This window comes from Festucalex cinctus, chromosome 17, assembly GCF_051991245.1.
Source record: "Festucalex cinctus isolate MCC-2025b chromosome 17, RoL_Fcin_1.0, whole genome shotgun sequence".
NCBI lineage: Eukaryota > Metazoa > Chordata > Actinopteri > Syngnathiformes > Syngnathidae > Festucalex > Festucalex cinctus.
Window position 1 is genome coordinate 5,195,009 of NC_135427.1, and position 14,505 is coordinate 5,209,513.

Sequence of the window (14,505 nt, forward strand, 5' to 3'; positions counted from 1 at the left end):
AAAACTAACTAGCTGTCATTAGAAGTTCCAAGGGCAATTTCTGTCACATAAACAAAATAATTTTGAAAATCGCAGAACAATCATGTGCTATAGTAATAAACTTTTTTTTTTGGAAATAAATTACGGCCCTCCATTTTGTGGCCTATCACAGTTGAATTGGGGCGAGAGCCGTGATGAACCGTTGACTGGTTGCCAACCAGTTGTGGGGCACAAATAAAAAACACAAACAACCGTTTGCACTCATATTCACACCTAAGGACAATTTAGATTTCTGGAGTAGAAATAGTCTTTTATTTCAAGATTTGCTTTGTTCACAATTTCCCCTCTTCCCAGTCTTCATGTGTGAAAAGACAACTGCTATTGTTGTTTGTTTTTAGGTGTTTGGTCGCACTCAGTCCATGCCAGGCACTGAGACGATGCTCACTAAACCTGTTGACAAACAACATACGGACACGGTGGTCAATTTCCTCATCCGGATTGCATGCCAGGTAACACTTCCAATACATAACCGACTGGTAATAGAGATGCTTGTTTTCTTGTAAATTATTTTAAATTGTCTTGTATTTTCTCCCTGGTTTCCATTTATTGTATGTCTCTAACCAATGCACTGTATTGTACTTCATACATTCTAAAGAGAGACAGACTTTCAATTCTTTGTTGCTTAACTCATTTACTCCCAACGACGTATAAATACGTTCTATTTTAAATGTTTAAAGTGTCCCAAAGACATGTTTAGACGTTTTTTGTTTTGTTATGTTTTTATGCTAGAGCATACAGAAGGCTTTGATGCAGCCTATATAATATAATGGTTATTACAATGGTTATGCCACTTGCGGGCAGCAGAGTATAAGAGATCAACCAGGGCCATGTTAAAAAAAAAAAAAAAAGCTCAATACAATTTTAAATAGATTTGTGAATGATGATGAAACTTAGCTATATTCTGATGCTAATTGTTGCAAAACGCAAACAGATAGGAATATACTTTTAATAATCTTTCTTTTGGTAGGTTCCATGTTTTGAAAGCAATAGAACACAACATTCTGCGGGCCTTGCAAAATCAGTCAAAATCCAGTAAAACAGCCGGGAGTGAAGGGGATTGCTTCTGTGAAAATGGCTGCTGGGAGTGAATGAGTTAATAACAGGAGCATTGTGATATTATATCAAACCCAGCAGGGAAAAAAAAAAAGGAGTATACAAGATTCTATAGTTGGCACGGTTTCATTGTCAGCAGTCGGCCTTGAACCAGCATGCTGGTTGAATGATAGTTTTCATAGCGAGGTAGTGACTATGCCACCGTCACACTCCTTGCCACATGAATGAAATGCTGACTAATAGCGGCGTTCTCCTTGACCTATGCGATTTCTCTCCTCCCCGGGAAGCCACAGTGATATTGGAAGATGAAGACTCTTTGTCAATGACGATGATTAAGTGTCCCGACCCTCCTCCCGCATAGGTGAATGACAGCACCAACGTGGCTGGATCTCCGGGGGAGCTGCTCTCTCGCCGCTGCGTTAGCCTGATGAAGACGGCCCTCAGACCTGATATGTGGCCTCGCACCGAGCTCAAGCTGCAGTGGTTTGACAGGCTGCTCATGACTGTGGTGAGAACGCTTATGCACGCTTTTGCTTTTTTTTTTTTTTTTTTTTTTAAAGTATGAGTTCATGAAGTTTAATTAGTTGAGTTCACTAAACTTAAAATATTAACTTGGATTAACTTAATTTGTGTGTTACCACTTAAATCAATTCAATTAAGTTGGTCAACAATTGTTTTTTAGACTTAAGTTTAGCGTGTATTAAAACTTGCTGAGGTATCTGCATTTCCTAAGTGCAATGTTTGGGTCTTGGGGGTCAAGGCCCAAAATGGTCTCAGCAAACTTTAATTTTATTGGGTTGTGAGATGTCAGAGTGAAAGGCTTTAAACTATTTTATTGATTAGTATATGCACATTTGTTATTGTTGTAGAAAATGAATGACACGTGCTCTTTATCATTAGTTTAACTATATTACTGTCTGCCTCACCGACTTGCATGCAGTCAATATTTTGAGTAAGGTCAAAATTCTGCTTTCAGAAACACTTGGGAAAGACCATTTGCATGCATGAACAGACTGTTTTATTCTCGTACACATAACCCGATCTAAACTAATTGTGATTATCTGATAGTGTATGTTTGTATGCACGCTGACTGTGAGGGTTACAGACACTTTCGTCATCATTTTACAGCACGTTAACTGTCACAGTAGCAATAATTGCACATAAACACAGGGGCAGCATGTATTAACCTGTCGCAACCTCGATCCCGGGATCATGACAGCAGTGCATGGCACGGTGCGCTCTCTGGCTGTTCACGGAGAGAGAGAGAGATTGATTTCTCAATGTTGGTTTAGGACACAGGACGTAACCCGGGCTGATCGGCAATGGCGGGGAGGCATTTTACGATTATTTTTACTGTATGGAAAATATATTTTTTTTAAAAAAACGATAGCACCAATAATTTGTACTTTATGAATTGATGACGTCGTCGTCGTCCTCTCTGCCCTGTACAGCTTAATGGCGCTATAAACGCTTCCTCTCGGTCCAACCTCGCTTTCTGATAATGACATCTTTGTCGCAACTGTTACTATAACGACCATGTTCTTGGCGCAAATCCATTGCCATGTGTGGTAAATCAGGTGCAAATTTGCTCCACGCTGTCAGTTTTGTGGGCGTGTTTGCGCCGGTATATGATTAGAGCAATATCCTTAGTGAATAAGTGGGTAACTGGGCGCAGACTGCGGGTGCAGTTGTGGTGCAATTCGCATTCTTAGTGAATATAGCCCTCAGTGTGCACTACATAATAATATAGCACAACCAACAAAGTATTTAGACGGCAGTATCCCCACTGTTGCTTCCTCCCGAAGGACCGCAAAAGTTTCCTTGTCACAGCTTACGCAAACGCCCGAGTCCTTTGTGCGTTATCAGTTTTACATGAAGTGAGGCGCCAACTGCCATAATGACAAAATAATGACAGCGGCGCGATAACCAGAGTCTATCCGGGTTGGCCTGCGACTTGTTTTTCAACTCCCCAACCCTCTTCATCTTAAACTCTCCGTCCTTGCCCTGCTGTATCGCTGGCCCATGCGCCTCTGCATCTTCCCTCAGCCTTTTGTTGCCGGTCCCTCGCCACAACCTTCTCCTGTCATCATCTCAGCCTCTGTTTTCACTTTGTCTCCCTTATCTGTCGCCCGCTCGCCTCCGTCTTTGCTCATCTCGCCGGTCTGATTCGCAGCCGCAGACAAGACAAGGTTATCACCGTTACCCCCAGTGTTATCCCATATTTTCTTTGTACTCCTGCGGGGATCATTGCATCAGCTGCACCTCTCTTTGCTTGTGGATGTTCTATACCTGCCAGCCACCCGCTCCAGGTTTTTTTTGCGGATGGTGTGACAAACAAAGGTCTATGTAGGTCTTATTCAGTCAGTACAGGTTTTCGTCTCTCGGGGAGTGTGCTCTACATGTCCGTCAGGTTAATGAGCAATGCCCGACATCAGATTATCTTTTATTATCTCATTGTGTTGTCATGTCAGTGATGGTGGAACAGGAAGGTGGTAACATGAGAGGGCGGCGGGAAGAGACAAGTACACAATTACAAGCGCGCATGTTCCCCGTGTGCATGTCTAAAGATTCTGTTTTTAGTCATACGGCACAAGATCAATACAGCCCTAATATCTACCCGAAGCCTTGTCACTGGGGTCACCTTGTTCATTAGTCAAGATTAGCGCCATGGATCTGTCTCCGATTATCCTCTTGGCCTTGTCATCTTTGTGCACCTTGATTACAATTTAGACCAAATTAGGCCCGTATGCGTGGCATCGATCTTTGGTTTAGTACGAATCACAGCGGCTTGTTTCTTTTTCTGTGAGTGATACCTCTGCGCGCACAGTATTGATTTTGTATTTAAGAGGAGAATTAGTGATACTGATGGACAAAAGTACTTGGACACCTGGTCTTGAAGTGGAAACAATCAGGCAGCCTTTTTTGCAGTCTTCTGGAAATATTTTCTGCGATATTCATCATGGATTTATAACTATAGGATGTGATCAGTCTCAGAAAAGCTTTTAAAACACCAATTTTTTAAAAAGTCTTGTCCTGACGTTTTAGTCCGTTTATTATTGTTCTGAACTTTCACACTGTCCTTTCAGGAGCAGCCAGCCCAGGCTAACATCTCCAACATCTGCACCGGATTGGAGATTCTCTGTTTCCTGCTGACTGTGCTACAATCACCCGCCATCCTGACCCACTTTAAACCCCTCCAGAGAGGCATTGCTGCCTGTATGACCTGCGGCAACACCAAAGTCCTGCGTGCCGTTCACTCGCTCCTCTCTCGCCTCATGAGCATCTTTCCCACTGAACCCAGTAAGCCACCAACACTTAGATTTCTGAATTCTAACCGAGCAAAAGCGCGGCTTTGGATTTAACGCTGGGAGTGAAACATTGCGCCTTCTCTCATTCCAGGCACATCCAACGTGGCATCAAAGTATGAGGAGCTGGAGTGTTTGTATGCAGCCGTCGGCAAGGTCATCTATGAGGGACTTACTAACTATGAAAAAGCCACAAGCAACACCAACCCCACGCAGCTCTTCGGTGAGACAGACTCTCACTATCTTCTCTTGTGTATACTTGCACACATTTTTGTTATTATTTTTCACCTGCAAAATGGAGCCAGTTAAAGCAATCAAACCGATTGCTAGATGATTGGCAAATGTCTCGAGACTTTAAATTAATGGTCAACTAAAATTGCATTTTTCGTCGACTAAAATTGCTCTTTATTTACGTCGACGAAAATTGGATTAAAACGAAAATACGATCAACTGAATGAATGAATTTTTTTATTTATTTATTTTTTAAATTCGGTTCATTGGCAAATTAAAAAAAAAAAAATCAACATGGTCAAAAATACTTAAATAATCAACCGAAAGGGTTCAAGAAATAATTCAATAATTGACATGACTAAATCATGGCGAAAAGATTTAATTAATTTTAGTCAAAAGACTATAATAACTAAAGCTAAATTAAAATTTCTTGTCAAAATTAACATTGCTTGGCGGTACTGAACCCCACTGGCTTCCTATCCGGATTCACCGAACCCTTATTTATTGAAAAATAAAATAAAGATAGCTATAGGGTTGACTGTTGGTGAATAAAATGAAGATCGCGCCACCTTCTCCACCATCTCCATGCAGGTTCAAGACGTTTAGGTTTAGAACCACTTCTTTAAATGAAGCCCAAAATCCAGCGTTTTGGGAAAGGTTGTACCCTGAAACATTGCTGTGCTATCATTCCTCCCTATGTGAACGTTCTTTTTCGCCACACAGATGTCAGAGAAATTATGGGAAAGTTCAAATCAAAGCATATTTAATCAATAGCACTTAGATTCTCATTTTATTTCTCCTAGCTTTCTGAATGCTGAGGCCAAAAAAGCTATGAGCTATGTGTCACATTTCCCCGAACTAGCAGTTGTGGTCAATAAAAAGCCTTTGGTTTCTTTATGTCACAGAGGTAGTGTAGTAATGCATCCATTTGGCCAGGAAGGCTGACATTCCAACATTTGCTCCAGGGAGCAGTCGCAATGAAGGGAGAGGAGAGTTGGGGACGTGGGCGGGTGGCGCTTGCTCATATATTCACTCCCACCCTTCCTGTGTCACACCATGAAAGTTTTTTTTTTTTAAACAACTTTCATATCACATGAAAGTTGTTTTGTTGCAATAAAATCAAGCTGAGTGTAAAAATGAACATGTGCTTACGTAGTGTAGGAGTGCGCTTGTCCTTTGTATTGGAATTCACACTGCTTGGCTCATTGTTTGTCTTCCAGGAACGCTGATGATTCTCAAATCAGCCTGCAGTTACAATGCAAGTTACATCGATCGGCTCATCTCGGTGTTTATGCGCTCACTGCAGAAGATGGTGCGCGAACACCTGAGCCCTCAGCAGGCCAACCCAACGGTTACCGAGACCAGCACTGGTAAATCATTTGACAGGAACTGGTCATAAAAGCCCACATTTATTTAAGTACATAAAGGAATTACGCGAGTACAGGGTTTCCGCGGGTCATTAAGTCATTTTGATCAAATTAAAGCCTTAAATGGCATTAAAACGCATTAAATCCGATTGAATAAAATAGAAATTAAATAGAAATGATATATACAATACAATTTCTCTGAGTTTGTTAAGAAACATGTACTGTTCCCAACATCCAACATGAAACACTAATGCCACCTAGTAGCAGAAAAAATGACCTCAACACAAATCTATGACTCAATGTTTCAACACTCCTTTTACCTGTTTACTAGATCTTTTTAACTTCAGATAACTTTATGAATTACTTTTAATTACTGAATCAATGAACTGAAAAATACATCCACATTTGTATGTGGTAACCATATTTGTCCACAAAATTGGAAACAATATTTTATCATACATTTAGAACAAATATAGCATGTGATTAATCTCAAGTTAACGATGGAAATCATGCGATTGATTACAGATAAAAACAGCCAGCCCTAATGCATTATATATACGGTATATGCATGTATGTATGTATTTGTGTGTGCACATGCACATCTGTGTATATGCATTACGACATGGGCATTAAATTACTTTTAAGTTACAAAAAAAGTGCACGCAAATGCCGCTTGATGTTGTGTTTGAATTAATCTGTTTAATCAGCATTTAACTCATTCACTGCCAATGACAACTATAGACGTCAAAAATCCAGGAAAACAGCCAGTGTTAATTTTGAAAATAAATAAATAAATAAAATACAATTAAATTAAAATTTTAATTTAAAAATAAATAAATTTCAATTTAGTTTTAGTTATAGTCTTCTGACTAAATATAATTAAAGCCTTAGTCATAAATTAGTCACCTGATTGTATTTGAGTTTTAATCCAACTTTAGTCGACAAAAATAAGGAGCAATTTTAGTCGACTAAATTGACTTCTGGAGGTCGAGACCTAGTTTGTGGTCTCCGTAAGACTAAGACCGATCACTCTGCACGATGGTAGCACTTAGCAATGAAATTGTCATTGTTCTTATTAATAACAATGGGGATTAATAACTATGAATGAAAACAATGAATAACTAAAACTAAATTCAAATTTCTTGTCAAAATTTGCACTGGCTGTTTGCTTGGATTTTTGACGTCGATAGTCGTCATTGGCAGTGAATGAGTTAATGACTATATCGATAAACGCACATTGATTCTCAGTTAAAGACCACTATAAGACAATACCAATACTAGGGAAGCCTCTAAAGACCCTCATGTCTCACTGTTCTAAATTAAGCTTTATTTGATGTAAACATAGCCTCTAAAGCCTTTCCTCAGACTTTCCTATGGCCGTTAACGCTCCTGTTCTGACAGTGACGAGTGAGCTGGTCATGCTGAGCCTCGACCTGGTGAAGACGCGACTCTCCGTCATGAGCATGGAGATGAGGAAGAATTTCATTCAGGTCATTCTCACCTCGCTGATCGAGAAGTCGCCAGACCCCAAAATTCTCCGCGCTGTCGTCAAGATCGTGGAGGAGTGGGTGAAAAATAATTCGCCGATGGCAGCCAATCAGGTGTGTAAAATGACGTAATGCAGTCTGAATGTACAAATAATAAAAAAAGACTTCAGGACACTCTTCCTCCCGCTTCTAGATGCCCAATATTCGTGAGAAGTCCATCTTGTTGGTAAAGATGATGACCTACATCGAGAAGCGTTTCCCCGATGAACTCGAGTTAAACGGCCAGTTTCTGGACCTCGTTAATTACGTCTACAGGTAATTACCGCGATTCATCATATAGCCAAGTGGCCGTGCCGCGGCTGCTCAGCTGCCCTTGCATCCATCGCAGCATAAAGGATGAAGGTCGGGCATGGTTATGCCGGAAGGACACGACTCGAGATGTGGCGAGGAGAAGGTGGTGGGACTTAAATAAATGCACGAGTTGGATGGGCGGAATGGGTAAACACATAATTTCACGTCTAATTAAAGTTAGAATCATTGATGCAGATGTCTGCGGAAGCGCCTCTGGGTGGTGATGTAGGCGCTTGTGATAAAGATATTTCACAGTCTTTTTACAGAGCAGTATTACTGTCACAGCTCACCATCTTATGGCAAGGCACCTTAGCAGTTGGGAGGTTAGAGACTGTCCTGTTGGCTGCAATACATCAAGAGTGTCTTTTGGCCCTGACTTCCACTCATTACGCTTTTTAATCAGCCAAATGCATCCTGTATCCCTCCACGCCATCTGCTCTTTTCGTCGAGAGGTTTAAAATGTGTAGTAAAGCCGTGATTGACAGCGAGTAATGATATTGGAATAATAAAGCAGCTGTGCCCGAACAATGTATGATCAAGAGAGTGGTGCCAATAGAAGCCATGTCCAGCTGTTGTAGCCTTGCCTTTTTTTTTGTTCCTTTTATATTGCATTCTTTCTCTCTCTCTTTGTTATGTGAATCATACACAAGAGAGCCAGCCAGTGCAGCAAAATGATGTCTGAATTTTGACATTTTCAAAGTCAGTGTTTATGCAACTTATTCATGACTAACCAGACACTCTCGGGCAGTCTTGTATTTATTTTTTTATGAGACCGCGTGGATACCTCCCTCGTACATTTTACCTCAGCAGCCATGATTTTCTATACATCTTTTCGGCAATGCAATTTTGGAGCGTCTGAATGAACTGAAGTGTTCGTTCAGTTTATTCAGAAGCTCCAAAATTGCATTTGGAGCCAGTCACCCAAAAAAAAAAAGATCACCAGTGACGAAACTCCTTTCAATTCTGCATTTCCTCTAGTCTAGTTTAATTTCAGAGCACTGTGACAATTGCAGTGAGCAGTTTGTCAGTGCTCTCTCCCAAGTTTAAAGGCCCAGTATGCTGGTTTCACTCAGGAAAATGCACTTTTTAAATACAGGATAAAATCACCCCCACATGTTAAGAAAAGCCCAGATCTGCAAATTGAGAAGTAGTTTGTTTGTTTAAATCCTGTATTTAAAAAGTGCATTTTCCTGAGTGAAACCGGCAGACTGCGCCTTTTAAACATATATGGACCAAAACTGCCAAAATAAATGAATAAAGAAAAGTGGAAAATAAAAACTGATATAAAAATGTAATTCAAAAACTAAGTACCGGTACAAAAAAATATAAATGGAAATCAAAACAATAACAAAATAAATAAATACTAGTAAAATTAATACAAATAAAACAAAACAAAATTCTAAAAATATAAGTTAATATTAAAAACAAATGTGGAAATAAATATATAAATAGGTTTGAATACAAATAAATAAAAACATTCTGCTCTCATATTAATGTTATGTTGCAGACAATGTAAGCATGAAATGCACAAGGAAATGTTATTGAAATGAGGGGCCTGCTTCGATCTTTGGTCGATCTTCAGCCTTGCTAAATTGACATCAAATAATTTAAACGTGACGGTCTCCTTCATCCATCTCTTCATCCAGGGACGAAACTCTGTCAGGAAGTGACATCACGTCCAAGTTGGAGCCAGCATTTCTCTCCGGACTTCGCTGCACTCAGCCGCTGATCCGTGCAAAGTTCTTTGAGGTGTTTGATGCCTCCATGAAGCGGCGAGTCTACGAGAGGCTCCTCTACATTTGTTGTTCTCAGAACTGGGAGGCCATGGGGAGCCACTTCTGGATCAAGCAGTGTATCGAGGTAAGCAATGTTTCTGCCATTATGCCGAGCCAGCGATTAACACATTCACTGCCAGCCCAGAAAAAAAAATAAAAAAATAATTTGACGTCTTTTTCCGTCAATGGCAGTGAATGAGTTAAAAGGTGTTATGGACTCGAGCCACAAGTCGTCTTTGACTGCTTTAGTGCCAAGTACTCTCACGGTTCCTAACGTCGCCTACTCCTCTGTTGTATCTGCTTATTAGCTGCTGCTGGCGGTGTGCGAGCGCAACACCATCATCGGCACCAGCTGCCAGGGATCAATGCTTCCGTCTATCACAAACGTCATCAACCTGGCCGACAGCCACGACCGCGCCGCCTTCGCCATGGCAACGCATGTCAAGCAGGAGCCGCGCGAGAGGGAGACGAGCGAGACCAAGGAGGAGGTGCGGGCACCGCCACTCACACATATGCGTCAAAGATGCGCCGTCTCACATCAATTAGCACGTTAGGCGTGTGCAACATACTCTTCGTCGCTGTTGCTCACACTTCCACATCACATCTTCGCTCTCATCCATTAGTGTGAAGTGAATGACTTTTCCATTTCCTCTTTGGTAGGATGTAGAGATTGATATAGAATTAGCGCCAGGTGACCAAACCGCTCTTCCCAAGACGAAAGACCAGGCTGAGAGAGATGCTGGCAACCAACTGCACATGCTTACAAATCGCCATGACAAGTTCCTCGACTCTCTGCGGGAAGTCAAGGTAACGACCCCCCCTTGGAATCACAGCGTTCGCGCGGATATTGTGCTGAAGCAAGTGAAACGTAACCCACCCGGTAAAGTCGGGAAATGATTACTCTTCAAATCTCAAAAGTATATCCTGCCATTTTAACCCCGCGCTTTGTTAGACCGGGGCGCTGCTGAATGCTCTCGTCCAGCTGTGTCACATCGCCACTCCTCTGGCGGAGAGATCGTGGGTGCAGCTATTTCCTCGTCTTTGGAAGATTCTCTCGGACAGGCAGCAGCATGTGAGTATATTACCGGGAGGGCATATGAGCCCGGCATTGCATAATAGTGAAATCCAAAATGTCTGTTAAGAGGACATTCACAGCACATGCAAAACACTGAAATGGTCACACAAATATGACCTTCGTCTTTGCCATCTCAACACTCATGATTGTACTTAATGAGGGTGGATTCATTTATGCTAAATATGGAAATGAGAAGCTGAGGAAGGGAAGCTTTAATGAGCTGAACTAATAACCAAATGAATATGGAGTATTTTGAGAGGGGTTGAAAGGCCTTGATTTGAAGTGATTGAGCGCTTCAGTATCGGTGAGATGCAGTCATTTGAATTAGAACGATTTTCCTTTCGCGACAGACTTCCAAGTCACGCGTGCTACGTGTGTTTATTCTGATGGCTTCTTATCACATGAGACCATAACATCTCGCGGTGAAAGCGAGAGCTCCATCTCTGCATTTAGCATCGCTTTCTCAAGAAGGAATTTGCTGATCAATTGGTCTTCATTATTACTTGCTTAATTAAAGTGACCATCAAGGCGTTAAATATTCAATACTAGGCGCCGCAAATTATAGTCAGCAGCGATGCATCATTTATTTGTGTGTGCGTGTCGTGTTGATGTGCTGTGTATAATTCATCTTCTTGCTGAGGGTCTGATGATTGTTACCCACAACTTGGAAATCACATTTCCTCACATTGACCCACATTTTCAAACAAAGGATGAAAACATTTGTTGTCTTAAGTTACATACTGTCATTTTAAATGGTTCATAATACTTTTTTTTTTTTTTCTTAAGAGCTCAGTATTGTTCATTCGGCAGTCTTACCGATTAAACTTTGTGCTCATTAATTCACCTGAAACCTAATAAAAATCCCATACCCTTCACCTTAACCGGATACTTCAGAGTCAAGTATTTCAGAAGATCAGGGGACCAGAGGAAAGATCAAAGGAAATAAAAACAGCACCAACCAGACACCACCCACAGGGCCACAAAACCAGAATCCTTCACCAAGCTCAGAAACCCCCAAATTCCAACAGATTAGGGAGATCCCAAGATTCCAGAGGAAAAACTAAAGAAAGGAAGGAAGGAAGGAAGGATAGATGAAGCAGAGTGAGATCCACAGACACCAGCGTCCACTGATTCAGCGACCAGTGGGATGGAGAAGCAAATTCTGTTTGAATTTCAGTAGGTGCTGGTGTGATGGATCTGGTTCATGATACTAAAGGATATACACCGATACCAGTGCTAGTATTGGTGTTAGTGATGCCAATGCTGATTCAAAAAAAATGCTCTGCTGCTCGGAATCGGTGAGTACCCAAATTTGAATTTGTTCTCGGCCTGGGGGAAAAAACAACAACTATTGGTGCAGTTTCAAGATGGACTTGCATTAAAAAAAAAATCATTACATTTATATTTAAATTGAAATTTTGCATATAGTCGCTACTACTACTTTTTATTTTATTTTTTACATTTTTATGTTTTTGGGAAGAAGCTCAATGCAGACATCCCCAAAACAAACAAAAAAGAAAGTAAAAAAAAAAATGGACATAAGTGTATGTTTAGATTGGTTTCCCCTCTAAAAATAAACACGCTTTCTCCGCAGGCATTATCAGGAGAAATGAGTCCCTTCCTGTGCAGCGGCAGCCACCAAGCCCAGAGAGATTGTCAGCCCAGTGCCCTAAACTGCTTTGTGGAGGCCATGTCTCAGTGTGTGCCCCCCATTCCCATCCGTCCGTGCGTGCTCAAGTACTTGGGCAAGACGCACAACCTGTGGCTGCGATCCACTCTCATGCTGGAGCAGCAGGCCTTTGAAAAAGGCCTCAGTCTCCACACGAAACCCAAGCAAAGTACAGAGGTCTATGAGCAGGAGAGTATCACACCACCGCAACAGGTAAAGCGTTTTGATGCTCTTTCTCAGTATAGCGTTTGAGCGTCTTAACTTTACATTTGTTTTGAAATATATGGATTTATTTGATTTTTTTTGTAGGAGATTTTGGACTCCCTAGCAGAGCTGTACTCTTTGCTCCAAGAAGAGGATATGTGGGCGGGGCTGTGGCAGAAGAGATGCAGGTTCCCCGAAACTGCCACAGGAATTGCCTACGAGCAACATGGCTTCTTTGAACAGGTGAGGTGAAGGAGCGTGTTTTTGAACGCACCCAAATGCATTCTTGTACGGCAGTGGTTTTTAACCTGGGTTCAGTCGAACCCCAGGAGATTGGTGAGTCAGTTTCAGGGGTTCCGTGGAGGTCAAGACACAAATTCAAATGAATTTGAAATAAATCGTTTTATTTTTTACGAAAGAAGATTTCGGTGAATGTGCATAGGAAACTGGTGGGGTTCAATATCTTTTGGCAATAATATGCAGCCTCACTAGTCAAAATATGGTATTCTGATTAATATTGTATTAGTGGAATATTAGTTAAGGAGCAAAATCCAACAGTTTTTTTTTTTTTTATTTTATTATTTTTTTTATCAATATCAAAAGTCGAGTAAAAATCACATCACAGTTGCTCAGAGCTCAGGAAAGAATAACAACCAATCACAACACAGCTTCAGAAAACAGGTAAGCTGTGGTTGGCCATTACCTGAGCAACTGTGATGTCATCTTCCAGTCGACAGCAAGTGGCAAAATGGCTGCCCCCTGAGATGAGAGAAAAAAAAAAAAAAAAACAGCTGGATTTTGCTGCGTAACTCATATTCCACAAATGTAATATTAACCAGAATGTCATGTTTAGACTGGTGATGTCACATAGAACATATTATTGTAAAAAAATAAATAAATAAAATGTTTAAGGTTGACTTCCGCTTTAAGAATCACTGCAGTACAACTTCCTCATTAAATCATGTTCAAGGCCCTTCTTGAAAGTAAACTTGAATGTGTCTTTAGGCCCAGGAAAGCTACGAGAAAGCGATGGAGAAGGCTCGAAAAGAGCATGAAAGGAGCAATGTGTCCCCAGCCATATTTCCTGAGTACCAGCTGTGGGAAGACCACTGGATACGGTAACTAATTTGCTTCCAATAACGTTTGGATATTTCCCATACTGTCGTTAATATAATACAGAAAGCATTATTATATTTTTCTGAACATTTCACTAAATTAACATTCAATTACCGGTAATTGTTTTTCCAATATTTAGTACTGAAAAAGTTGTTCAAATAATGCTTTTACCTCTATAATTTTCATGTAGAGTTGTGGTATGTATACTGATGTTGTGGAAATGTCAAATTTTATGTCCCATCTCAGTTAAATGGCTTCGTGAGAAAATAGCTTGACACAGTCTAGTTCTCCCCGCTGAACCGAATGATTCTCCTCTATCAGATTTTTATTAGTATTTAACATTTTTATTGTACTGTGAGACACAAACTGTTTAGAGTCAACATTTTCTTTTGTTTGCTTCGCGTCCAGCTGTTCGAAGGAATTGAACCAGTGGGAACCTCTGACAGAATACGGCCAATCTAAAGCCCATTCCAACCCTTATTTAGTGCTGGAATGTGCTTGGAGGGTTTCCAATTGGGCTGCCATGAAGGAGGCTCTGGTGCAGGTGAGGAGGACACAGTTACTCTGTCAAATTAGCTCGCTTGAGTCTGCACACCTTCACATACGCACACAAAGCCCGACGGGGGAAAAAAAAAAAAAAAAAAGGCAAGGATGGGGAAGTATAATCAAAAATCCCCACCAAGAACATCACAGATGGCGCGGAACCTTCAGGTTTGAACCCGGTGAACCAGAGACTCAATACCACTTTTCTTCATTATATTCCTGGAATTGAGTGCAATGTTTTATATCCCGCAAAGACCTCACGTCGACGTGAGGAAGTAGCTTGATATGAG

At 41.0% G+C, this 14,505-nt stretch overlaps 1 protein-coding gene across 2 annotated transcripts in view; it reads left to right on the forward strand.

Moving 5' to 3' along the window:
- The window catches only part of trrap (transformation/transcription domain-associated protein), an 82,300-nt gene that overhangs the window by 34,766 nt on the left and 33,029 nt on the right, over positions 1 to 14,505 (forward strand). For both annotated transcript variants that reach the window (XM_077502337.1, XM_077502338.1), the window contains 15 exons: positions 378 to 488; positions 1,454 to 1,600; positions 4,179 to 4,392; positions 4,492 to 4,620; positions 5,849 to 5,998; positions 7,397 to 7,596; positions 7,676 to 7,797; positions 9,480 to 9,693; positions 9,917 to 10,096; positions 10,269 to 10,415; positions 10,561 to 10,680; positions 12,278 to 12,565; positions 12,662 to 12,799; positions 13,562 to 13,674; positions 14,081 to 14,216. In XM_077502337.1, coding sequence (XP_077358463.1) covers positions 378 to 488; positions 1,454 to 1,600; positions 4,179 to 4,392; positions 4,492 to 4,620; positions 5,849 to 5,998; positions 7,397 to 7,596; positions 7,676 to 7,797; positions 9,480 to 9,693; positions 9,917 to 10,096; positions 10,269 to 10,415; positions 10,561 to 10,680; positions 12,278 to 12,565; positions 12,662 to 12,799; positions 13,562 to 13,674; positions 14,081 to 14,216 — 2,409 coding nt within the window. The remainder of the gene's footprint in view (positions 1 to 377; positions 489 to 1,453; positions 1,601 to 4,178; positions 4,393 to 4,491; positions 4,621 to 5,848; positions 5,999 to 7,396; positions 7,597 to 7,675; positions 7,798 to 9,479; positions 9,694 to 9,916; positions 10,097 to 10,268; positions 10,416 to 10,560; positions 10,681 to 12,277; positions 12,566 to 12,661; positions 12,800 to 13,561; positions 13,675 to 14,080; positions 14,217 to 14,505) is intronic.